The 25,982-nt window shown below is 45.8% G+C and overlaps 3 protein-coding genes across 3 annotated transcripts; 1 reads left to right on the top strand and 2 right to left on the bottom strand.

The window, feature by feature from the left end:
• Nucleotides 1-258: 258 nt before the first annotated feature.
• On the top strand, nucleotides 259-795 carry LOC310807521 (uncharacterized protein; the record flags this gene model as incomplete). Its single annotated transcript, XM_083674018.1, has 1 exon — nucleotides 259-795. The coding sequence occupies one exon, from the start codon at nucleotides 259-261 to the stop codon at nucleotides 793-795; it is 537 nt and encodes a 178-aa protein (XP_083530144.1).
• Nucleotides 796-6,616: 5,821 nt separating this feature from the next.
• LOC310807294 (uncharacterized protein) lies at nucleotides 6,617-10,220 on the bottom strand. The gene is made up of 2 exons (XM_083673709.1): nucleotides 10,142-10,220; nucleotides 6,617-8,577 (listed from the first exon to the last, which is right to left on the bottom strand). Exon 2 carries the CDS (start codon nucleotides 8,565-8,567, stop codon nucleotides 6,900-6,902), a length of 1,668 nt encoding a protein of 555 aa, XP_083529835.1. The 5' UTR covers nucleotides 8,568-8,577; nucleotides 10,142-10,220; the 3' UTR covers nucleotides 6,617-6,899.
• Nucleotides 10,221-12,985: 2,765 nt separating this feature from the next.
• On the bottom strand, nucleotides 12,986-25,466 carry LOC310807378 (LETM1 domain-containing protein LETM2, mitochondrial-like). Its single transcript, XM_083673842.1, has 11 exons — nucleotides 25,236-25,466; nucleotides 24,278-24,346; nucleotides 22,617-23,151; nucleotides 20,561-20,704; nucleotides 19,818-19,961; nucleotides 19,018-19,221; nucleotides 18,254-18,373; nucleotides 17,996-18,115; nucleotides 17,373-17,471; nucleotides 16,957-17,025; nucleotides 12,986-16,569 (listed from the first exon to the last, which is right to left on the bottom strand). The coding sequence occupies exons 2-11, from the start codon at nucleotides 24,322-24,324 to the stop codon at nucleotides 16,516-16,518; spliced, it is 1,536 nt and encodes a 511-aa protein (XP_083529968.1). The 5' UTR covers nucleotides 24,325-24,346; nucleotides 25,236-25,466; the 3' UTR covers nucleotides 12,986-16,515.
• Nucleotides 25,467-25,982: the final 516 nt, after the last annotated feature.

Below are 25,982 nucleotides of genomic sequence, written 5' to 3'. Positions count from 1 at the left end.
TGTGTGTGTGTGTGTGTGTGTGTTGTGTCTGCACATTGTGTTCCACCATACTAACTACTGGACACATGAGTGCAGACTGTGCAGATGAGCCGATGGAAGAGTCCATTTACTTTGGTTTGTCTGTAAAGTGACATAGATCTGGGATGGCCTTTCCCTATCCAATCCAAGTTAGACCCATAGGATGCAAACTTGAACTGATCCATGGAGCAACTCCCATCTAAAGTCACATTCATATTTTTGTTTTCACAGGGATTGATGATGGCCTGCCAACAAAGACTCCTACTCACTGTGACAACCTGCCTGTTGCTCCTAGCAACCCTCTGCCCTAGTTCCGAGGCTCGGCGTGGGGGAGGCTTCGGTCGTGGAGGCGGAATGTTTGGGCGTGGTGGAAGTTCTAGAGGGGGCTGGGGTGGTGGAGGGGGCCAGGCCTACCGACCCCTCCCTGCCCAGAGCGGAGGTTCCAGTGCGGGGAAGATCGCAGGGGCAGCTGCAGCTGGAGCCCTTGGGGGTGCAGTGCTTGGGCATGGGCTGGGCTCCATGGGTCGTCCTGGGTATGGAGGTGGGTTTGGAGGTGGGTATGGAGGTGGGTATGGAGGAGGATATCACGGAGGGTATGGCGGTGGTTATGGGTACCCCCGAGGTGGTGGGTATGGCGGCGGGCGCATGTATGAGGGATCAGAGGGCTCTGGGGATATGGAGTACTACACTGGAGCGTCCAGCGGGCCCATCTACAACAGCATCATCGTCATCATTGGGTCGCTCATGTCACTCATGATGGGCTACTGGATGGTGTAGAGATGGAGGGAGGAAGGATGGAGTCAAGATTGGACGGCTCGAGACCCAGACTAAGACTCAATCTCTTGAGACCCAGAACCAGACCAGTACCAGAGTTGAAGACGCAGACACAGCAAGATTCAGGGTTTCAAGACTAGGACTCGACCAGGACTAGTTAAAAAAGGACCTAGACTTAGACTTTGCAGACCCAGATTGCTCAGGCCTGGAGTCTCAAGACCACAGCATGGCAGGATTGAGACGAAGGGAAATTCATCCAGTTTTATCTCAGTTTAAATTGTGAGGCTATGAGATGTTACTTCTGCCCAGGATATCTCCCTCATAAAGCTTGTAAAGGTGACCCACATTACCATGAATGTCTTTTATCCACAGTTTAGTCTTACCATCAGTGGTGTATAACTGGTATGAGATGCTGTAACTAGAATGTCTACCAGTAGAATGTCTACCAGTAGAATGTCTACCAGTAGAATGTCTACCAGTAGAATGTCTACCAGGGATGAATGTCTGACAGCTTTTGGTCTTACCTATTTTTCTAATAATATATATATATTGCACAGTTCCATAAGATATATTTTTCTCCCATTATTTTTCTTATTGTTTTGAATAAACAAGGATGTGTGTTTGATATGGACTATTAATCACGACTAGTATAAAACAAATAACTGACATGTTTTGTTTTGGTACCTTTGGTTGGAGTTGTTTTATAATGCAGACATGTTTCCCTGTAGGAAATATAATTTCAATAAAGATATGGGAAAACTGAATTCCATGGTATTTTTTATTCATGTTTTGATGGAATTAGAATGTGGGGAAAGATAATAACATTTGCGAATTCCTGAAAGGGATCCAGATGTATGCACCCGACTCCACACAGGAGATGTATTCATAGACAGAGACTAGAGGCCTTATGGCTGAGCCCTGCTTAGAACTACACTACAATACTGGTGACACACATTCCCCTGCTCAGTCATTTTAATTCCTTTCAATCCAACCAAAGTCAGATTACACTTCACTCTCAATCAATCTGTATTCACAAGGTGGTCTATTTAATGAATTAATTGTTTGCATGAGGGCTGAATGATTAGTGAGTAATTAGCTGATTGTTTTCACCTGTTCCCCTTTTCTGAGGGCGACAGGGGGGGGATCAGCTTGGATTGTCATGGAAACCCTAGAACTTTATGGAGACTTTATGCTCCGCGCAGCAGTTAAACAGTCCCATTACTGGACTGCTGGCACTCACAGCCACTCAGGGGATTGAGACTATCCCGTTGTAGTTTTCCAGTCAAAGAGTCGCATCTGTTGGGGAAGGAGTGCTGTTGGCAGCGGGAGGTCTTCATTTCAGCCACGAGGTCTAAAACAAGCGCTCGTGAGCTAAAAACTGGTCCCAGAAATAGACGGAAATATTGCCAAGAAATGACCTGATTGGACAGAGAGTGGCACGCCTCCCCACTTCCATTGTTTTATATTTTAGATATATAATTATAGGTTGTTATCCCCGCCAGGGATCAGTTTCATCACAGATATGAAGATGATCATCACGTATGTCATGTAGTAGCCTGTTTGTGCCTGGCCATTTCCATATCATAAAAATAAATACACGACGAAAATACATAAACTGTATATACATTTTCACAGAGCGATGGTAACCATTTCAAATGCTTGACTTGAAACCTAAGTTTTGTTGCACTCAGATGTTTGCGAAACAGGATTTTTCACTTTTCAAGCCTGTCTCCCTTCTTTTCTATTCTTCTCTCTGCTCCCTCCCTCCTTTCCCTTCCTTTCACTTTTAACAGTCAGGGTCAACCCGGCCGGCTACCTAGCAACACTGTGCTCCGGCACGCCTGTGTTACCATGGTGATGGCCCCGGGGTGTCACACTTCGGAATAGGAGACGCTGCCACAGACCGTCCGTGTCTATACACTCACACAGGCCGTCCGTGTCTATACACTCACACAGGCCGTCCGTGTCTATACACTCACACAGACCGTCCGTGTCTATACACTCACACAGACCGTCCGTGTCTATACACTCACACAGGCCGTCCGTGTCTATACACTCACACAGACCGTCCGTGTCTATACACTCACACAGACCGTCCGTGTCTATACACTCACACAGACCGTCCGTGTCTATACACTCACACAGGCCGTCCGTGTCTATACACTCACACAGACCGTCCGTGTCTATACACTCACACAGACCGTCCGTGTCTATACACTCACACAGGCCGTCCGTGTCTATACACTCACACAGACCGTCCGTTTCTATACACTCACACAGACCGTCCGTGTCTATACACTCACACAGGCCGTCCGTGTCTATACACTCACACAGACCGTCCGTGTCTATACACTCACACAGGCCGTCCGTGTCTATACACTCACACAGGCCGTCCGTGTCTATACACTCACACAGACCGTCCGTGTCTATACACTCACACAGGGGTGGCGTAGACTACAGCAAGGATCATAAAATCAAGGGGGGGCAAATCCACCAATTTCCTGATAAGATAGAATGAGTATATTATATTCCTATAGTATATTCCTGCTTTTTTTAGGTCTGAAAACCAATAACTTCTGATTAATATGGGGGGGAAAAACACATAGGTGTGTGTGAATAGCTTATGTGGGGTTTTGGTAACAGAATGACCTGGAAACGGGGCAATGATTCTTAAACTTACAGAAGCCAAACCGAAGATGAAATAGAAATGTTGATATTAGTTGACAGGATGTCTATACTTGAACATTGCAAAACTAGGCAGGAAAAAAGCTAGATTCGCAGAAATGGGGCATGAGGTGTAAACTGTTGAAAACCACAAAAACAGTTTGCGACAGTTTGCGATTCTTCCATCCTACACAAGGCACCTGATGTTCCACTGATATTCCAACCACCAACACCTTTAGGTGTGTGTGTGTGACCTACATTGTTTTTCTTCCCCTATGTAAGGGGAACTCTGAAGCTGCGTCTTCTGACTAGTGCTGAACTACTGCTCAGACCTTTGCTGGGTGACTGTTCTGCGTTCTTCCCATGCTTGCAAGCATTTAATAAATACTCAACTTATATTGTGGCGTTGCAAGACTTTATTTCTTGATTCTCATCTCCAAAGAGCTAATAGTACAGTGGTTACCCTAGAATTTCATTTTACCCTAGAATTGGGGTTACCCACAGTCCTCATGGGTCCTTTTACATAGAACTGCCCAGAAACTATTTTAATAGCAACCTTTTAAAACTCTCATTCTATCTCATTAAAATGTGCAATCAAAGTGTTAACTTTGTGAACCATTCCACATCTGGGCTTGTTCTGACCCATAATGTATTATTATAATCCAATTAACCGAGAGCTGCAGTTAATTATTAGGCCCCATCTGAGTTTAGTCACTGAGCTGTGAAAGACAGCTAAAATGATTTCTGAAATGTTCTAGTTATGCTATTCAGAATATAGACAACAAACAATCACAATATCTGAGGTTAAGAACTTTATTGACAAAGACAAGCAGAGGTAAAGGGCAGGTAGGCATTGAGAATATTACCTGCCACCACATACAGATCTCATGACAGATTTCAGACAAATCATGGACAGAGAGAATGTGGTGAACAAGACAATTATTCATTCTTTCACAGAGGAAATATTTACATAAATATGCACTCTCAAGTACATTCAAGGCTCGAGACAGGTGTATATGTAGAAAAACACATTAAATTCCCATTTCATATCGAAGGAGATTATTTCCTTGATATGTCAAGTCTTTTTAAACTTTAAAGAATTGTCCCCCAGTGGGGGCAACAATTTAGACGTCAATCCAGCCATTATTGATCTGATGCGCTAGAACATATTTTGTCAACACATTGCCGACAGCGTCTGAATCAGGGCCACAGATCTACAGCATGTTCAATGCCAACATGGCGCCTGTCAGCGAGTTGGCCTGAGTCTGAACAGTACATCTCTGGCTCTGATCTCAATCATTTGGCTCCAGAGCCGCTACAGTCCCTGGTTCAAAGCCTGGAGGGGCCTTCAGAATACGAATAAGAGCACTTACAGAACAATCTACAGTCACCACCCTAGAGAGGGAGGAGAGAGGAGGGAGGAAACAGGGGAACATATAAAAGAGAGCCTACAGTAGAGAGCAAGGAGAGAAATCAGCAGGTTTCACAAGTGTTGTTGGGCCCATGCAGTGTATTTCATATTTAACAATGACACACAAGAAAGAAATTAACAAATACATCCACTGAGAGTAACGCAACAAACATAATGACAGTACCTCCCACACACTGGGACGGCCGCTTGGGACTGGAGGACGTTAGGCGTCCATTTTCGTACTGTTGACATGACGTACTTGGTCAGACGTCTTTTGCAGGTGTGTTGGGAGTACATCATGTGACTCAAAACAGGACTGGACTTCAATAAAGGAGCGAAACATTTCAAGCAAATCAAACTAAATAAACAATGTTAAATGAACAGATTCTCTTTTGCATTCATGGATTTTCTTTTGCCAAGCAGTAACAACAACCATATGCATGTGTGTCAATATGCAGCTGTAAGTTAGTATAAATATGCTTATACTGTATATAGTACACACCATAATATATAGATAATATACTTAGTTATAGCCTCTATGTATGAACAGAACAGGCTAATATTAGAATGGGCATATTATTGTTTTACAAGCTACAGCCAGTTAGTATTGTTAGGTTGAAAGTATAATTTGAATCTATAATATCAGATCATTCATCAGTTCAGTGTCATTCATGTTGACAGTCCTGAAAGGACACGATCAGTTCCTCTCCAGCTGATGTTTGGTTACACAATTCATATCGTACCTCTGCCAATATTTACAGGATAGTCCAGTGTATTTACACACATCACCATGGTGAAGGTCACACAGGCCCCAGTCACTAATCCTACCAGCTGCTTTTTCCTTTAACAAAACGTCACACAGGCTGGATTAATAAATTACCTATCTAATTAGTAATTATCTAGAACATTCCACAACTCCATTTCCTTAACACACTCACTGAAAATAAACTAACCCGAGATGGGAATCATATCATTCACTGATTATCAGTCATCCAGAAAGGGTGTATCACAAAGCAAATAAAATACCTTCTGAGTTTCACTTAATTTCAACCCATAATCAAATAAAGTACCTGAAAATAAAGTGCTATATCTGAATCCACGTTTGCTGACTAACTTGGCAACGCCCCCATCTGCTCTGTGAAACATCACCCTCAGGCCAGTGTTGCCATAACACACATTACTGGGATGGCTGAGGAGAGCTTCATGAAACCACCATCGTAATACCAGCACCATGCCGTCTCCTCAGCCCACAGAGCCAGTTAATGTGATGTAACTGACCAAATGCTTAAATGGGGCTCCGCATGGCTACCCTGTGGTTATCCATTAGAGTGCAGTTACTGAAATCTGTGTGTCTGCTGGGACTGGGCAGGACTGGGGATTGTGTTCGGCTGGATCTCGTATCCGGTCGGTCTCTGTCTAACCTGCAGTTCACAATTCAGTTATCTCTGTAATATGCTGTATGATATGATAGTCATGCACATGCATGCAAACCCAGTACCTTCATCTGGAGTAGTTCTTCAGGGAAGGCTGGGTTGGGTTTTAAAACAAGTCAGCATTTCAGTAACACAGCATGATGTGAAATGTCATCATGTTGATATCATGTTTATATTTCAATTGTATAATGCCAGTGCATGGAAAACAACAGCACAAAAACAAAAACAGTAATCCACACAATGAGGAGAGTCCTGAGGCATCAGTCAGAAGAGGCAGAGAGCAGACACACCATTCATTCATTCATTCATTCTCCCTCCCTCCCTCCCCTGCAGACCTGATTCTACAAGCTACACTCACAGGGTGTGGCAGCAATCACTATGCCCTTCATTCATTCATTCATTCATTCATTCATTCATCCCTCCTTCCCTCCCCTGCAGACCTGACTCTACACGCTACACTCACAGGGTGTGGCAGCAATCATTGTGCCCTTTCTCATTCACCCTCTCTTTTATTCTCTCTCTCTCTCTCTCTCTCTCTCTCTCTGTCTTCAACTCTCTCTTTCGATCTCTGACCCCATCTCTTCCTCTCCCTGTCTGTCCTAGTGCAGCAGTAGCATGTTGCTGTTCAGCAGCATTAGTACAGTACTAGTGACCACAGCTAGCAGTCCCTGGTAGCCCACCGCCCCCAGTCCCTGAACTCCATTGATGCCACGTCCCATATTGTCGTCACTTCTCTGTTTCTCCATGTATTTCTCGGAGTAGACCATGTAGAGCTCCACACACCTCCTGGCCTTCAGCTGCTCTATCAGCGCAGGGTAGCCGATCTCCACGATGCTCACCGTGTCTCCGTCATCGGCCCGGTCTGCGACTGGGGTGAGGGGGTTGACGGCTGGGGGGTTTTGGGGTTTAGTGGTCACGGGTTGAGGGGTCGGTTGAGCTGGCTTCTCCACAGCGGTTGTATCGTTGGCAGCACTCTCCCCGGGGTTGAGACCCCCCTCTGTGGTTGTACTGTTGGTGCTGTTGCTGGAACCACTGTCAGGGGCTGGGGTACTGGTGGGGGTAGATCCTACAGGGGCCGGGGTACTGGTGGGGGTAGATCCTACAGGGGCTGGATCATTGCTCTTCTTCTCATCCTGAGGACTCGGCTTCACTGGATCCCCCTGTGGAGGAGAACTCCCCCCTGCTCCTCTCCTCTCAGCAGGCAGTAGGTCTGTCCTCTTCACACAGCTCTCCATGTAGGTGTCATAGGCCTGTGGAGGTGTAACGAACTTGTAGTCTCTGCTGTAGTCGTTATCATCAGTGGACTTGGTGCCGTATTTTCTGTACATGTAGTGGTTGTAGTAGTGTTCCTCCTGGGGGTTGTGGAAGTTGAAGTGGGGGCGTGGGAACCTCCCTAGCCCGTAGCCCAGAGCCATCCCAGCCACTGCCCCAGCCCCAGCCGCCATGGCTGCGTTACGCCCGAAACCCTTGGACTTCAACGAGGGTTGCATACCCATCTGCTGCACCGAGTTGGAGAACGGGGAGCCCATCCCACCTCGATGAGCCCCATATCCATAGCTGCCACCGAATCTGGGGCTCAGGATCTGGTTGTTGGGGTTGTGGTTCATGTATCCGCCTCCATAACCACCTCCATAACCACCTCCATAGCCTCCAGGGTAGGCTGCCCCACCACCATAGCCCCTGGCTGGATAACCTCCTGCTGGGTAACCTCCCGCTGGGTAACCTCCAGCTGGATACCCTCCAGCAGGGTATCCTCCTTGGTTGGGGTACCCCCCTTGATTGGGATAGCCACCCTGATTAGGGTACCCTGCTCTGCCAGGTTGCTGAGGGTAGCCTCCCGCTGGATACCCTCCTGCTGGGTATCCCCCTTGGTTGGGGTACCCCCCTTGGTTGGGGTACCCCCCTTGGTTGGGATAGCCACCCTGATTAGGGTACCCTGCTCTGCCAGGTTGCTGAGGGTAACCCCCTTGCGGGTACCCTCCTGCTGGGTATCCCCCTTGGTTGGGGTACCCCCCTTGGTTGGGATACCCCCCTTGTGGGTTCTGTGGGCTCTGGGGCTGTCGGGGGTAGTTTCCAGGCTGGGAGTTGGTACCCTGACTGGGTTTCCGGCCGGTGTTGGTACTGGTGCCTCCTCGGTTGGAGGGCTTCTTCCCAAAGCCTAAGCTGGTCTTGCCGAAGCCTCCTCCGCCTTTCTTAGCCAGCGTGGGATGGGCATGGATCAGCAGGATAGCCAGGCACAGCACAACTAATGGAACAGTGTGCTTCATTATGACTGCACTGCAGAAAGAGAAAAAAAAGAAAGAGAAAAGGGAGAGGGAGGAGAGGGAGGAGAGAGAGGAGAGGGAGGAGAGGGAGGAGAGGGAGGAGAGGGAGGAGAGAGGGAGGAGAGGGGCAGAGAGGTTGGAAGGGAGGAGGCACCGAGGAGCAGAGAGGGAGTGAGTTTCCATTGTCAAATGTCTGCAGTGTGATCAGTTTTCATAATGTTTACACTCAGTTCTAGACTGCTATGGTTTACACATAACACATACTCCCAGGAAAATATACAACGTGAACAAAAAAGTACATTCATTCATATGTAGCCTATTTGTCCACAGAAGAATACGGTATATCCTAAATCAGTTAATTATTTGCCAGTTTTCTCAGAGAAAAAGACTTGATAACCACAAACTAATCTATGCTTGACAATAAAATATAAAGTGCAAGCTAGACAATTAATTAAAGTAGGACTATTACAGTCGTTCCTCTCTCTGTGGTCATAGAGGTTAGGGTTTTAACAAAGCCTCTAGAATTTATAATCTTTGGTTCGAATAAACAAGAGGGCCACAGGGTGGAAAATTCCCAGAATACTATTATCTCTCTCGGATGTGAATAATTTAAAGTGAGACACTTGAGCTGTGTTAATGATAAGTACAACCGAGTACAGCGGGCTGAAGAGTACGGTAGTACATGTTAACCACTGTCACAATATAAATCGGGCTAGATATATAAATACATAATATAGTATAATTTGGAAACCCAAATTCCTCCCTTGTCGGCTTTCATAAACCACTTTGTTGAGAGGTGTACAGAGCCTACTCTCTATGTCCATACATACATATCATAGCAGCCTTTAGTGAACATTCTCCAGACCAAATAGTAACGGTACATAGATGTATTTACTAATCTGTTTCATACATAATAATGTTATGAAACTGCTCCAAAGAACATCCTGGACCATCTGTCAGCATCAATAATAAGCTCTTCATTATGTTATGTTTAGGCTTCGTGTTAGAGCAAGTGAATACAAATACAAACTGGTGTCAGGGAAAATTCTTTTGAACCTTCATCATATCCCTGTGAGCTGGTTTCCAAACCGAGGTCAAATAAATAAATAACCAACACCATCGCTTGAGCAGTTTCAAAATGGCCTACACTGTAGCCGTCCCACCACCTTCCACAGACGGGTTATCGTTCCGATCTCTCCGTGCGGTCAACGCCGTCCACAGAAAAAACCACTTTGTCCCGGATCTCAATACCTGACTGGCGCCTGCGTTAGGCGCACTATTTCACAGCAAAACCAGATGGGTTTTTTTCCTGAAAAAGGAGCACTGCACGTCAAATTACGATCTAAGGTGGATTCATTAATAGTCTGTAACCTATTACAGTTTAGTTTCCGTAAATTACTCGAGAAATTGTCATCTGTACGGAGGCTACAATCTATTTCAGACAACGATGGCACCTGCTCCGTTAAATCAAATTAGACAAGCGCTTTCAAACAAAATGGATCGTGACCAGTTGGCGCTAAAAATTAACAACCAGCTAAATTCTTTCAAGTGTGATAGCCTTAAATCGAGGCCCTTACCGTTATTATTCTGTCAATGCGACGTTCGTGACGCCTGCTGTAGTCGCCACCGCCCTTTCTTGACCACCGCCGCGGAGCGTCGCGCATTTAAAGATCTGGAGGATCGCCTGCGGGGGCGGAGTTTCCATTGCCACAATTCCTAGCAGTGACCATATGAGCTCAAATTAAAGTTTCTGGAAACTGATGTCAGTGTCGGATGTGAAACGTGGAGCAAATTGATAATGATATGTCAATAGGGGGATAAGAGATATTTTAGAAATGCATGTAAATGGACTCACTCAGTTTGAGGTGTGTGTGTGTGTGTGTGTGTGTGTGTGTGTGTGTGTGTGTGTGTGTGTGTGTGTGTGTGTGTGTGTGTGTGTGTGTGTGCAATAGAGAGAGAGAGAGAGAGAGAGAGAGAGAGAGAGAAATAAATTGATTGCTGGAGTAAGAGCATCATCATTTTCAATCCATGGCAAACACCCAACATGCCAAACACCCAACATGCCAAACACCCAACATGCCAAACACCCGTGACAGCTCTCCTGTATGTAAATCCTGTCCAGTGAATGATGTCCAGTAAGTGCCCTCTCCTCTCTCCACTGACAGCGACACTGATTGAGTTACGTGCTGAGTGTGTGTGTGTGTGTGTGTGTGTGTGTGTGTGTGTGTGTGTCCCTTAGAGAGTTAACCAGTATAGAAAGTGGAAACTTGGTAACATGATGACATAATCAAATATAACAAACTTCACAGGCATATTGCTCACTCTGAAGGTGACTTATAAGCCCTCAGTTTTGGGCTGTGGCTAGCAACTGTTACCTGGTTGTGCCCCTGTAATTCTCCTCTCTTCTATGACAATGGCATCGACTGTGTTCCAAAATGCGTTTGTATGTTCTATCTAGAGCATATCCTACCAATCTTCTGGCGTAGATTGAAGACCCATCTCTTTAGGATACATCTTAACAGTCCCTCCTAAAGACCTCTTCACCCCCCCTGTACTAACCCTACCCCATACCCTAGAGACCTCTTCACCCCCACTACCCCCCTGTGCAAGTTTCTCTCCTGTTAATATAAAAAAAATATATCTTCTTCTAGTATTGTGACTGTCTATGGCCCCTGGTCCGAGCATTGATTACTTTATCTTATGATGACTGATGGATAGACTCACTTACTTAAACAAATGTATTTGTTGTAAGTCGGTTTGGATAAAGGCGTCTGCTAAATGCCATAAATGTAATGTAAATATCTGTGTATACTTGGTATACACTCTAGATGCAAAGATGCAAGAACGCATTTTGAAACACCATTGATTGAGAGAGAGTCTCTCTGTCTCTGTCTCTCTCCCTCTCCCTCTCCCTCTCTCTCTCTCTGTCTCTCTCTCTCTCTCTCTCTCTCTCTCAGCTGCCACTGCTCATTGCCAAAGACCACTGGCTTGCAATCACATGATGAAGGCTTAGACATATAGGTCAGTGACACGTGACACAGTAAAGCCTTATCCCCTTGTTTTTGTATGTGATTTCATCCTAAGAAACCTCATTCAGGATATAGTTGGTTAACTGTAATTGAAGCTCTTATTATTAAATATGCCTTCTTAAAAGACAGTCTTGGGTTTGTTAATACATCCACGGTTGCAATTACATGTTGACCGGAGGTGCCATAGAAGCTATGGGCCCCCCTGTTAAACGCTGCAGCTGCCACCTCCTATCACTCCAAATGCTGGTTGACTCATCAGTAACTCTAAAGTCCCTTAGAGAGTTAACCAGTATAGAAAGTGGAAACTTGGTAACATGATGACTGTAACAATGTCTGATGGTACACAGAGGCAGACGCAGTGTAGGGGTTAGGGATTGCTCCCGTTTATTCATATAGTCTTTAGTGAACCTCTTAAAGGGGCTTTCCAGCCTCGTCCCCAGGTTCGTAGGTCGGTAGGTAGGTTCTTTCTTTCTTTCTTTCTTTCTTTCTTTCTTTCTTTCTTTCTCTCTCTCTCGCCGTTCCCAGCTCACCTCTCCTACTGAAATGGCAGAAGCACACACATCTTAAACATTCGCCTACGAGACTTAATTCGCAGCAGGTGTGCAACAAAAGTCTCGCCGACACAACCCCGGCCACGGTCCTGTAGCTCCCTCTACAGGCCGAACGCTGCATGTCCCCCCACAATGACATAATCAAATATAACAAACTTCACAGGCATATTGCTCACTCTGAAGGTGACTTATAAGCCCTCAATTCCTTTTGGGCTGTGGCTAGCAACTGTTACCTGGTTGCAGGTCACAAGAATATGCCAAGTACCCTAGGTGGGTCATACTACAAATTAGTTTGCTAACCTTTGCTTTTGGGTAAGTTGGGTAAGCACTGAAATAGATAGATCTTCACGGTCACACTACATCATGTCAAGTCGACTGCTGCCCTCTGCTGGTCCTAGTCAGATATGCAGTCAGTGTCGCCATCTGTCTGGTTTGGCCAGAAATGCATTGAGATGCAGTTGTAACACTGTAACCTTATTTTGTGTCAGTGTTATTAATAACCCAATATCAACTGAATTTCCCAGTGAAATTGGCAGATATTGTAATAGAATATGAATTAACTGAGCTTTCCATATGTACAGTGGTCTTCACACCTCCCTTTTACACATATCCAATATTTAGATGTTGAAGCATCATATAGATTTCTTAATATATAAATGCCATTTAGCTGACGCTTTTATCCAAAGCGACTTACATGGCAGTGAGTTCATACATTTCAGTATATATGGGAAATGAACCCACAACCTAAGCGTTGTTAGCGCCATGCTCTACCAACTGAGCCACAGAGGACCACTTGTTTCTTAACAAGAACAGAGACAACGGACACAAGTTTAAAGGGTTTTGTCAATTTAATGCTGTAAATCCAGAACTGTATCTCCCAAATACTAATGTGACACAGTAAAATGATGTACCATTGTAATGCAGGATAGATAGTGTACACGTCTGAGAGAATACAGGTGAAGGACTCATTCGACTTGCGAGCGTGAATAGATTCAGTTAATCATACAGGGAGTCTGTCATACAGGGAGTGACGAACAAACCCTGAGCAGACGTAAGACAGCAATTTCAGATCATAGTTAGCGCTAGTTTAGCTGATGATGGTAAAAAGCTACACAACTATCTTGAGGAGAAATTGGGGAATTTGACGCAAACACGTATCTATTCAAGTGAAGTCTTCCACTAAACCATACGGTCCATTATGACACAGGAGTGCAGACAGATCATTAAGAAAGTACAAACCCCACACAGTCTTCCTGTGAAAGCCATATTGATACATGATAGTCCAACACATCAGTCTCTGCTCAAACATTCTTATTCCCCCCCCATGTAGATCCTCGCAGTAACGGCCTACTCACATCAGATGTGTTTGAATAACTCCCAACTTTCACACAGTTCTCAATGCATGATTTATGTGAAAGTTGTAGTTATGTGCATGTATCTGAAGTTATGATTCAGCCCCAAATCCTTTATTATTACAGGACTGACCATATCCACATATCTACCGTCAAACAACAGGCTGAGCAATTCTTCAATTAAAGTTCAGACAAAAATCAACTCCCAATTTCACCACAAACTAAAAGCAACACACTTAAAACACCATGATGCATTTTCTTTCCCTCTCTAGACGCTTATTCAGGAGGGCACAACGTTACAGAATTGTCTGGTAGAAATGTATTGTGTAGAACAGACATAATGCTCTGTCATGTAGAATTACAAATCATATCAGATCTATACCATACACTTTCTATCTGTTGCAACATTGGATTCCACTGTCTGAGTCTGGCCTGAGTGACCCTCCTCCAAACCAAACTCTAACCCTGTGGTACACTTCTCTGATAAGACCGATATTACCAACGAGGTTGTAGTTCCACCGTGCGCTGCTGGTAGGCTGGGTGAGATTTCCACTGTAGCCGGGTTTTTCCAAATCTACTAGAAGTGCCCTGGGATGAGGATTATGGTTTGATTTGGAACTGGGCATGTGAGTGAGAGGGTTCATTCACACACGAGTTGGTGTGAATGTGTGTCCTAATTATCAGTCCTTGCTTCCTTTCATTATCTAATTTCCTTCAAAACCACAGGTCTAAAAGGACTTCATGCAAAATGGCAGATTTCTTTCACCATTTGATGGTTATGGAGGAAAAGAGACTCAGGATGGAATCAACGCAAGAGATCTAAGACACAGCGTCAATCTCTAGAAGAGGAGGGACGGGGGCAAAGGAGACATTCCACGAAGAACAGAGGTAAAGGTGCAAACACACAACTAAGCACCTTGGACAGACTTGTGTTAGCTGTAAGTAAATGTGCATATAATCCTCAAACCAAGTAGGAAAATAATCTGTTACGGATGGAAAGGAATATCCCACGTCTCACCCCCTCCTTGAAGTAATCTCAGACCTGAATGGGTTGGATAGGTGAAAGCAGTAGGGTGCACAACTTGTCATAACTTATCCACTCGCACCCAAATCAGTGATTCCCTCGAGAACGGGAAGAGAAATGGATGCGTTTTCAAAGAATTTGAACAGGGCTCTTATCTAGATGGTGGCTTTCTGCACCAACAGCGCAGCCTGAAAGAGAACACTGGCATTTCATTCAATAAGGGGAGGAGCTACTGACTGTTGTCATTGCAGTTAGGTTAAGTAAATTGCATGAGGAGAGGAGTCATGAATGACATCATAAATGTTCTGACTTTATGCTAAAGGTATTTTCCCCAATGGTAAGGCCACACCAAACACACACACTGAAGCATATACAGTACACACATGTTTATGTGGTAAACCTTTCAAATCAATCATCACATAACATGGTTGTGAAAACTTTGTTAAAAGCATTATAGGTAGTAGGCATTTATAGTCAAATGAGGGCCATATTTATGTTCTTTAAAAGAACCACATTACAAAAAATAAAAAAATGTAACACTTTCTTGTGCAATCTTTTAGTAGTTAATAGATCCTGCATTTTCAATACTCAAATAAATTATCTCGATAGTTTTGATATTTCACGACTTCAGTTTCAAGGGTATGGATCATCCAGTAGCAGTCAATAGGGTCTTAAAACAATAATGTTTTTCTTTTCTATTTGATTCCTGTAAATCAAGGGTAGTAGTATCATAGCATTAACACAATATATACACTGTATATTTCCAATACAAAAAAATAATTGTACACAGATTGCCGGTTCAGTTGATGATCAGGGGATGGGAGCTGCATGTCAGTGCTGCAGGATCTCCTGAGGGTTAAGGAGTGACCTCTCTCTCTTACAATCAGAATAATCAACCAGTGTTCATTTACTATTTACAGCTACTATAGCGCCTACAGTACACAAACTGCCACTTCATTCAGTCCTGAGGCCAGTCCAGACGCTTCATCATCATGATGAGATGAGGTGACGCAGTTTTAGAAGAATGTGTGATTGATCCGAATTCCAAACGTCAAAGTTTACAAATGTCAAATCTTAGAGAAAGACTCAAAGTTGAGAATCTTTAACTCTGACATTCAAAAAAAAGAAAAAAAAGAAAAAAAAGAAAAACTCTGAACTGTCCACCCTTGTCTCGTCAGTTGATGAAAGCTGAGTCTGAAGTGGCCTTTATATTTTAAACTTTATATTCAACAAACAAAACAAATCAAGAAGGTAGGAGGGTAAAAGTTCATAGAACTCTTTAGCTGAGAGAACTTGAGGGAGTGGCATAGCAAACTGTACAAAGCAGCAGTAGCTGGGATGCCAGACACCGAGAACCATGTACAGGGTATTTACAAATATACAAGAGCCGAAGGCGCTCGACTCTCTGAAGGGAAAAACCACAGCGGTTACGCAAGACCAACCAACCAACCAGAAACCTGGGCTTTGCGTCTTGAGAGGTCTAACTCTTCAAGGGCGCAATACCGTACGAGTTACATCACTGGATTACTACAATCCCAAAACAGAACAAATGGTATTGGAGTCCAGTGACAAGTCAGGTGAACATGACGTGGTCCTGCTGAGGTTGAGTGACACTGCATGGAGTGCATGAGGTTGAGACCAGACAGGTGCAGGTGAGAGTCAGAGACCGCAGGGACAGAACAGAGGCTCTGGTTGAACCACCAGCAGTCTCTCTCCAGGGGTAGGTAGAGCAGGGTCAGATCCCTGGACCGACAGAGAGCCAGGGGTCGTCTGATGATCTAATGACCTTGTCTCTCTTCATCGGACAGCGAAGTTGTTGACTCCCTCCCACCCGTCTGATCTTGAGGAGGGAGTGGTAGAGGGGGTAGAGGGGGGAGGGCAGAGACTCCTAGCCCCCAAGCTCAGCCCCCACCCCATTGGCCCGGGGGGGGGGTAGGGTTGAGGCAATGCAGAGCCCCCCCAGTCCTGACGAGCGTCTCCCTCCCCTCTTCCTCCTCACACTCCGTTGGCGCTCATCTTGCTCTTCGGAGATGTGGCTGCTCCTTTAGCCTGGAGGGAGGTCAGAGGTCAGCGGTTAGCTTCCATTTATTAAATCAATGCCCTATTTTAGCACTCTCAAAGCTCTGGAGGTGCCAGTGTTTCTTTAACTGTGTGGTATTATATTCTGTGTGACAAGCCAACTACTTGTGTGAATCGGTTTGTGTAACCTGTAGAAGACGGCAAAAAAAAAACAATCTTGGAGGACAATTACGTGTTCTATTTGTAGAATTGGTTTCCTGTCACCCGATTGGTTGTTTAGTAGGGCAGGTGCCCTGGTGTGTGATTAGAGAGAGCAGAGAAAGTATTACGGTTAACTGGATTACGAGCGTGGAACGCCTAATCCCCCGTTGGTCTCTGTGGCGATCACCTGACTAGGAGGTCGGAGGGGACACTCACCTGTATGACCTCGGCAGGAGACGGAGTTTTGTCGGAGACAACAGGAGCCTTGTCTCTCAGCTCCTCCCCCTGGAACGCAAACACACATATCACACATGAGAACACTCAATAGACAGTATTGTTGACCCCTCATAGATTTCAAATGATCAGGGAAATACATAACAGGTAATATGGTACTAACTCCACATAGCTCTGTCACTGACCACTCAGGGACCAGATCTGTCTGTGTGTGTCTGTGTGTACTGATCACCCTGTGACCAGGGTGAATGGGTGAATGGGTGAATGTATGTGTGTGTGTGTGTGTGTGTGTGTGTACTGATCACTCTGTGACCAGGGTGAATGTGTGTGTATGTGTGTGTGTACTGATCACTCTGTGACCAGGGTGAATGTGTGTGTGTGTGTGTGTGTGTACTGACCGGTCTGTCTTTGATGACTAGGGCAGGGTCCTTCATTACATCTGCAGAGGCTGAGGCTGTGGTTGCCTCTGTGCTCTCTGCCGGGGGAGGACTGGTCTTCTGCAACACAACACAATAAAATGTATCATTCTTCCAAATGACTTAAACCAGGACACACTAGACTCACACCCCTTAGTAAGGCCTATAAGTCGGTGTGTTGGAATTAATCAACAAACTATAAGTATACACCTAGTTATGTAAGGGCTGGTGCCTTCCACAGAGAGGCCTGAGACTGTTATCATCTTACAGCGTCTTAGAGAGCTGGCAGGAACAGATCATTTCACATCAGTGACCTGAATTCCTACAGCACAAAGGTCAGCAGCTTGGAAGTCAACTGGGTTTCCATAGTGTGATTCTCAAGCCTGGGCTTCGGGGACCAAATGATGCTTCTGTTGGAATCTGCTTCTTGGAGCAGTTACTAGTCTACTCAAGGTAGCTCTCACCTAGGGGTTGAGAATAAGTGTGTTTGGGCACAGAGTGAAGGGTACGTTGGTGTGTGCCTCTAGTTTGAATAAAGGATGGTGTGTGTTTGTGTGTGTGTGTTTGTGTTTGTGTGTGTGTGTGTGTGTGTGTGGGCATCCTACCTCTAGTTTGGGTACAGGAGGGATGATGGGTGGTTTGGGTTTGAGGTCTGTCAGATACATGGCTCTGGACAGCAGGAGCAGAGATGGAGGAACATTCTCCTTCAGATGCAGGTCCAGCCACTGGGGAGGGAGAGGTTCATTATGTAGCCATTTGCATCTATAACAAGGAAATCCTCTGAGGAGACCTGGCTAGACAGACATGGGTCTGAGTCGGCAGCTCTGGTTGGCCGATTTCTGGCTTGATGGTCATCTACTCACCTGCTGCAGTTGCTGACGCAGCTGATCAGTGGTCAGACCCAACGACCTCATCCCTCTACTACGACAGGCTGCCTGCAGCTCTGACACACTCATAGCAACAACCCCCTCAGTTACTATCATCTGCGGAAGAGAAACACAGAGAGAGAGAGACGCACAAAGTTCAGCGTGTACACACAGTGCATAGGTGGGTGTCGTTTGTCCACTTCGCAAGGAAGCAGAGACGAATACGTCTCAACGGTGGGATTCCTGCCAGCCTCCCCAGAGAAGCACGGGAACCCCTGGGGGAGGGAGAAGCCATGTGGTTTCCCTTCCCCACAGCTGTTGCAGTCACGGGGAGGTGGAATGGAGGCTGCCTCGCTGTTTACCAGAGGTCATCAGATCCACACACCCGTATCATGGGAAGATTAGTCGGAATGGTAGACTAGCGTCATCGAGACATTCACAGTGCTGCAGCAATAAGGAGATGGAGCCTTGTGATCTCTGCTCTGTCCAGACGAAACGCCTCATCCTCATCCTCACCACGTCACTCCTTCCCTCTTCCTCCCTCTTACCTCATCCCACATCCCCTCCCTCACCAAGTCAATTTCCTGTATGTGCAAATATACTTGGCCAAATAAAAGAATTCTGATTCTGACATCGTCTTCTTCCCTCTTCCTCCCCCTCACCTCATCCTCATCCCCCACCACATCACTCCCTCCCTCTTCCTCCCCCCCCACCTCATCCCCAACCCCCCCCCCCCCATCACTCCTCTCCTCCCCCCTCACCTCATCGTCTGATTTGATGGTGCGTAGCTGCATGAGCAGCTGGAAACGCAGCAGGTTGTTGGTGCCGATGGGCTGCAGCTCCAGCAGCTTACACAGAGCCACCAGCTGGGGGCGCTCAAGGTGCTCCAACGTCAGCTCGTCCTCAAACAACTTGGAGAACTTGACGATGTCCTTGGTGGTGGGCTGCTCACCTGTGTGCCGTACCTGGGAGGAACACGGGGGACACACAGAGGTTTAGTTTATACCACACCTGCATACTTTACTGTCGGAATTTAAAACTTCAGTCCTCAGTTCTCATAGGCCCACGCCCTTTGTGCTGGGCCCTGGCAAACGCATCCAAACCCTGTATCGCTCCAGAACCAGGACCCGGGACCAATGGACTCTACACACTTCTGAAATACACTCCATATCTTGTACATTGTGTTTGCATGTGCAAACCGTGTCTCATCCCTATCAGGGTTGTTGGACCTTTAACCCTCTCTATGAAAAATCCCTCTGTAGTGTGGTCGTTAATATGAGACATGTGACCTTTGACATGTGAGTGACAACAACATTAAAACCACACGGGGACTTATTCTGTGTAAACACCACAATAGCATGAGCCACAACACCCATCCCTCAGGCACTCCCTCAACCAATAGTCACTACATGAGGATACTGCAAGCGATAGATTAATGAGATATACACCCAAAGACTGTGTTTACCTTATTTATACATGTTTGGCTGACTGTTCACTGCTGGGGCTTGGGGTTAAAAAAAATGTTTTATAAAGAAAATGCATTATTATGATCATTGTTTACCTGCTGGACGTATTTGGAGAACTGTTGGGTCTCGTCCTCGGTCTGAGCCTTGGCCTTGTTCCTGCGGGCCATCTCAGCGATGGTCTCCTGTAGGAACTTAGCCAACTCAAGTTTAGCAGCCAGGCCTTTCTTTTGCTTCTCCTCCTAAAGGGAGACAGGGGGGGAAAGGGGGGTAATTGTCAAATGGTCCAGTTGCAATTCATTTCAGGTTAAAGGTTAGGATATGTCTATCATCTTGGTATCTCTGTTACTACCTCAGCCTGCTCCAACATTGGGAAGAATGCTTCTACTCTACAGTGTGATGGAGTGTAAACAGTCATCTGAGGGGCCAGACACCTCTGTTATACAGCAGCAGCAGCAGCACGCGGGCATATCTGAGAGGCATTCAGCCGTGTTCCGCAGACGGAGGGAACATTGGAGCTGACAGGCCTAATAGGTCTAATCCCAAACAAGGACCTGCTGCGTCTCCTTGGCCACAGCTCACAGTACATTCTCCTCAGAGGATGGTGTGAATATGGAATTTTACATCACAATAACTCTATCGTAATATTTTACGTTGAAGTGAGACAGTGCAACATGATCAAACACTTTTGAGATATGGTCACGCAACATCGATGGGAGAATTTATGCGAAGGCCCGGGCTATGCACATTAGGAATAGGATTCGACCCAGAGAATTCAACTTGGCTTCATTGGCAGCAAAAACGTTCGCATAAATGTTGTGGATAGCTGGCGTGAACGTGCCTTCTTCGTTTCGGTCTCGAAGGTGGAGGGCAGCATCTCAGGGAAGAGCTTGAGGAAGACAGGAAGCAGGAACTCCATAAAGGGAACGATGATGAAGACCATGAAGGGCAGGAGACGGAACAGATCGGCACAGGTCCTCATCAGCTGAGGAGAGAGAGAGGAGGGAACCATTAGAAACCCAACACTGGTACGTCTGACATGTCTTTTTAAACATTACAAAGCTATGTAAGCTTCTGGGCAGAAGCCCGGGCTTCAGCTGCAAGCCGGGACCTCAACCCACCATCTGGGGAAACTCTGTCTGTCCCTCAGTCTTTGGCCTCAGTCTTCTGTGTGTATTTGGGGTCACAGGTCAGCACTAGCACTGCCAGTCTGCACCTATGTATGCTCTAGCATTGCCACTTCCCTTTTCCAATAGATATATCCATGACTGACAGATAGACCCAGTACTGAACACCTGGCATATCTACAGTATGAGACCACAGTACTGAACACCTGGCATATCTACAGTATGAGACTACAGTACTGAACACCTGGCATATCTACAGTATGAGACCCAGTACTGAACACCTGGCATATCTACAGTATGAGACCCAGTACTGAACACCTGGCATATCTACAGTATGAGACCCAGTACTGAACACCTGGCATATCTACAGTATGAGACCCAGTACTGAACACCTGGCATATCTACAGTATGAGACCACAGTACTGAACACCTGGCATATCTACAGTATGAGACCCAGTACTGAACACCTGGCATATCTACAGTATGAGACCACAGTACTGAACACCTGGCATATCTACAGTATGAGACCCAGTACTGAACACCTGGCATATCTACAGTATGAGACCCAGTACTGAACACCTGGCATATCTACAGTATGAGACCACAGTACTGAACACCTGGCATATCTACAGTATGAGACCACAGTACTGAACACCTGGCATATCTACAGTATGAGACCCAGTACTGAACACCTGGCATATCTACAGTATGAGACCACAGTACTGAACACCTGGCATATCTACAGTATGAGACCACAGTACTGAACACCTGGCATATCTACAGTATGAGACCACAGTACTGAACACCTGGCATATCTACAGTATGAGACCCAGTACTGAACACCTGGCATATCTACAGTATGAGACCACAGCTCTGCAGCTTTACATGTACATGTCTCACTTCTTTAGATGCAGCTTTTGCTCAGCTTGTGCTGTTCATTTAAGCCCATTAATTCCCTAAATATACTTATACCATATACAGTACTTATACTATATACAGTACTTAACTATATACAGTACCAGTCAAAAGTTTGGACACACCTTCTCCTTCAATGATTTTTCTCTATTTTTTATTATTTTCTACATTGTAGATTAATATTGAAGACATCAAAACTATGAAGGAACACATATGGAATTATGTAGCAAACAAAAAAGTGTTAAACAAACCAGAATATGGTTTATATTTTAGATTCTTCAAAGTAGCCACCTTTTGCTTTGATGACAGCTTTGCACACTCTTGCCGAGGTGTGTCCAAACTTTTGACTGGTACTGGATATATTTGCGCATTTGTCAGGAAATAAGTCTGACATATTGATCTGTGTTTAAAACAGACCATTTTATTTGGAAACTAAAACAGACATTTTACATAACCGTATTTCAGGGACGAGTTTAAGTGTTGTTATGGACTTTTTCTTTACAAATATTGCGATTTTGTCTGCTGTGCTGGTTGCCCTGAGGGCAAGACATTAAGAGTCAATACAGACTAGAGTACAGAGGTCAGATACAGCTGAGCTTAACACCTTCAATCAATGTTTACCTGCGTGTGTAGATTGATGGAAAATGATATACATGCTCTGGTCCTGTCTTGCAAACGCTACTCTACAATAACATCAAAGTGTAGCAGAGACCTTGCCCCCCTTTACTTGTGGCTGGCACCCAGTCCAACAGCTTTCGATGTGTCCCTCAACCACGACGCACGAAGCATTCAGAAACCCAGTTTCTTTTCTGCTAGACAGCCTGGTTTATTACCCATCACTTCCCTGTCCCTTACCCGTCTCCTCTCCCTGCGGGAGAGCAGTTGTCCGTGCAGCAGCCTCCACACCATCCTCCCTGCGATCTTCGTATCGATCCCAAGCAACCGGAACCCGTTGTAGTAGTGCTTCAACTCCTCTACTACCCTCTGACCCAGAGACTTCCTCACTACCGCCCTCTCCTGGACCGGAGAGGTGGACGCCGCAGCGGTGGCAGAAGAAGCTGGAGTTGATGGGGATGGGGGTGGGGGTGGGGGTGCAGCAGGGTCTTTATTCCCTCCTGGGGGGTCATCCTGGACTGGGGCGATGGGAGCCTTGGTTTCCTGCTTGGTGTCCTGGAGCCAGACACAGGAGCTGTGCAGGGATCTGGCCAGTAGGGCGGCGCTGTGGGTGCGGGAGGAGGCGTGGGGCCGGGAGCATTGAGGGTAGCCAGAGCGGGGGTGCCGTAGGGAGGGGAGGGGTGACAGGCGGCTGGAGGGGTCCAGCTGGTAGTGGATGTAGGCAGTGGAAGGAAGAGGGCAGCAGCTGTGTCTCTTGGACAGCAGGTAAGACCCCCTGTTAACAGAGAACACAACACTGGTCAGTTACTGGTCAAATGACACCTGGAGCACTGTGTCACACCACATGACAACCATGGACCTAGTTAGAACTACAGTGGAATAACCTATGTATACCCTGTAACAAACTAATAATGTAGGTTATGGAGTTCTTTCACTTAGGTTTTTGCATTTATTCAAAAACATATTATGCTGAAGGTGTAATTAGTACTATAGTGCTGTAACCTGTGTGCTCGCCTGCAATCAACTGCCTGCAATGTACATGCCATTGAAATGTTGTTGTTTTTAAAAATATATATTTTAGGGCATTTCTGCTTTATTGGGATAGAGATAGTAGAGATTGACAGGAAGGATGGGTGAGAGAGAGGAGGGACGACATGCAGGATATGTCGATGGCCGGAATCGAACCAGGGACCTTGCGATGATATGGTATGCGCCTTAGTGTGCTACGCCACTGAACACCCCATGTTAAGTGTTTCTGAACTGTGAGCAGAGTCATCCGGTATCCCTGTTGATCTCTGTGTGCTGTCCACCTGTGTGTATGTACAGTTCCCCTCAGGATGAAAAAAAAACATATTCAAACCTCACAAAACAATGAGGCTCCTATGACAAGTTGCCTCATTGTAGGTGAGTGGGTATGTGTTAGATCCTGGGCGTAAACTTCCCGTCTCATTCCATTTCAAATTAAGTCATAGCATGGTGTAGTTCTTTAAATATTCTTGATTACAAGCTCAAACAGCTGTTGCATAGACACTAGCTGCATTGAATGGCCATGACGCACTCTAGGTCACTCCACTCACTCTGTCCCATTACCTAATATACGCCATTTAGCTGACGCTCTTATCCAAAGCGACTCTACCAGCTGAGCCACAGAGGACCGTTAGGTACCAGAGTACCTAATAAGTGTCTACTAGCACACTGTCAAGCACAGTTCCCATGTCAACAAGCCTTTGGTGTCCTACACATGCAGACCAGGCTAGACGGTGGAGTATAACTCACTTAACCACAAGACTTTCTGTGAAGTTAATCAACTGTTTTAGCTACAAGAGCCGTGGGACGTAGAGGACACAGTCAATGGGTCCACTGTCAGTACCTAATGAAGAGCAGGTGACCTGGTCTCTTACCTCGATCTTGTTACTGCCAGGAGCACCTGAGGGCTAAACACTGCCATGGCAACGGCAGATCAAGGTCTCCTGAAAGGTGAACGACAATGACATTAGTACAACACACAATGTTAAAGGCGCGCTACCTGGCTAATCAATTCCTCGACCCATCAATTCATATTTGCTGATGTTGTCGTCGCAAGCAATTACAGGCTGGATCAATAAAAATCCATTAAAAACACAAAAGCATTAACTTGTCAGTGTGATGACTCATCCTGGGTAGGTGTGCATGCAGTGTCACATGGAGAAGGTAAACAGAGGGATGCTGTCAGGACACACACCCCCGAACCACTTATGTAATTGTTAAGACTGCCTTCAGTTCGAGTAGCGCTGCATATCCTACTTGCTCACTAAAACAGTTCACTACAGTAAGTCTTCGCTAATTAACCACCAAACTTAGAACTGTCAAAACAAATAATGGCCAACTTGTAAAGGAAGGAGCAGCATCGCAGCGACGGGACCCTGTTTCCAGCTACCTCACCCAGCTTGGTCTCGGTCAGTGAGGGGGCAAATAGTTAACGGTGGTGTCGGTCAACCTCGCCTGATAGTCCGCTGTACGGTTCATCACGTATAGCTACATAGCATCAGCAGCTACATAACCGTAGACCGACTCTGACTAACAGTAACACAGCCGGCTATAGACGCGGATTTGTTAGCCAGCCTAGCCAAACAGCTAGCTATCAGCCTTCATACAGTTTTGACAGCTTGCAAACGAAGTCAGGTAATACAGCTGGCGATGCGTTGTACTGGAGAATGATTGACTTATTCACAATAATAACAGATTGCAATCAAGCCTTTCGATCCGTCTGACAGGGCGGTGATCAGACGATTGTCTGACTGTGCTAGCCTAGCCTAGCTTAGCAGCAGCAGCTGAAAATGGAAGTCAAATGACGAAGAGCAAGCCGTGCTCGCCTCCTACCTCCGACGTCAAATGTCCTGCTACGGCTACTGCCTGGGCGTCGTAAAGCTGCTCTGCAAGGCCAAAACAGTACAATCCATCCACTGGAGCTGGTCGATTGAATACGTGCGACGAAAGTAACGACTGGTGTGATAGTAAACCCATTTACGAATGGTTTATTTCTGATATTCCTTCGAGAAACGTCGTATCGCCTTGGTCAAATTCGCCCATTTGGTGCAGCTGCTGCCGCCGGACTGAAAAGGTTACTGCGAGTCACACAAGCGTGCTTTCTGTTGACGTACTAGATCAGGCGAGGACGGATGTGTCTTGATTGACAGGTCTGAGCACCAATAGCTGAAGTCCATGTTCCATTCCAGTGGAAAAACCACTCAGTCACATCTGCATTTGGACCATTTGACCATTGACCATTTGACCACGATTTAGACCGACAACCAGCCTAATACTGGACATTGCACCAGTCTTGATCATTTGCTAATGTCACTTGTATAATCATCGCCAAGGCTTGTATAATCATCTCAACAAATCATAACGTTCCAGGAAGAATGTGTGGAATAAATGATAGAGTTCTGTGTGGACATACATTAAATTAACATACACTTGGACACAGAGACACAGATAAATGCATCCTTAAAATTAAATAATCTCTCACAAAATGTTTTCCATGTGGAGTCAGAATGAAAAGCCTAGGTGAATTGTAACTGTAGGCTTATTGATAAGTAGTTTATACTTATGTAAACGCCCTTTATA

Source organism: Argentina silus (assembly GCF_951799395.1).
Source record: "Argentina silus genome assembly, chromosome: 7".
In the NCBI taxonomy this organism is placed as follows: domain Eukaryota; kingdom Metazoa; phylum Chordata; class Actinopteri; order Argentiniformes; family Argentinidae; genus Argentina; species Argentina silus.
The sequence above is the reverse complement of the archived record's forward strand: the minus strand, read 5'-3'. Positions and strand labels throughout refer to the sequence as shown.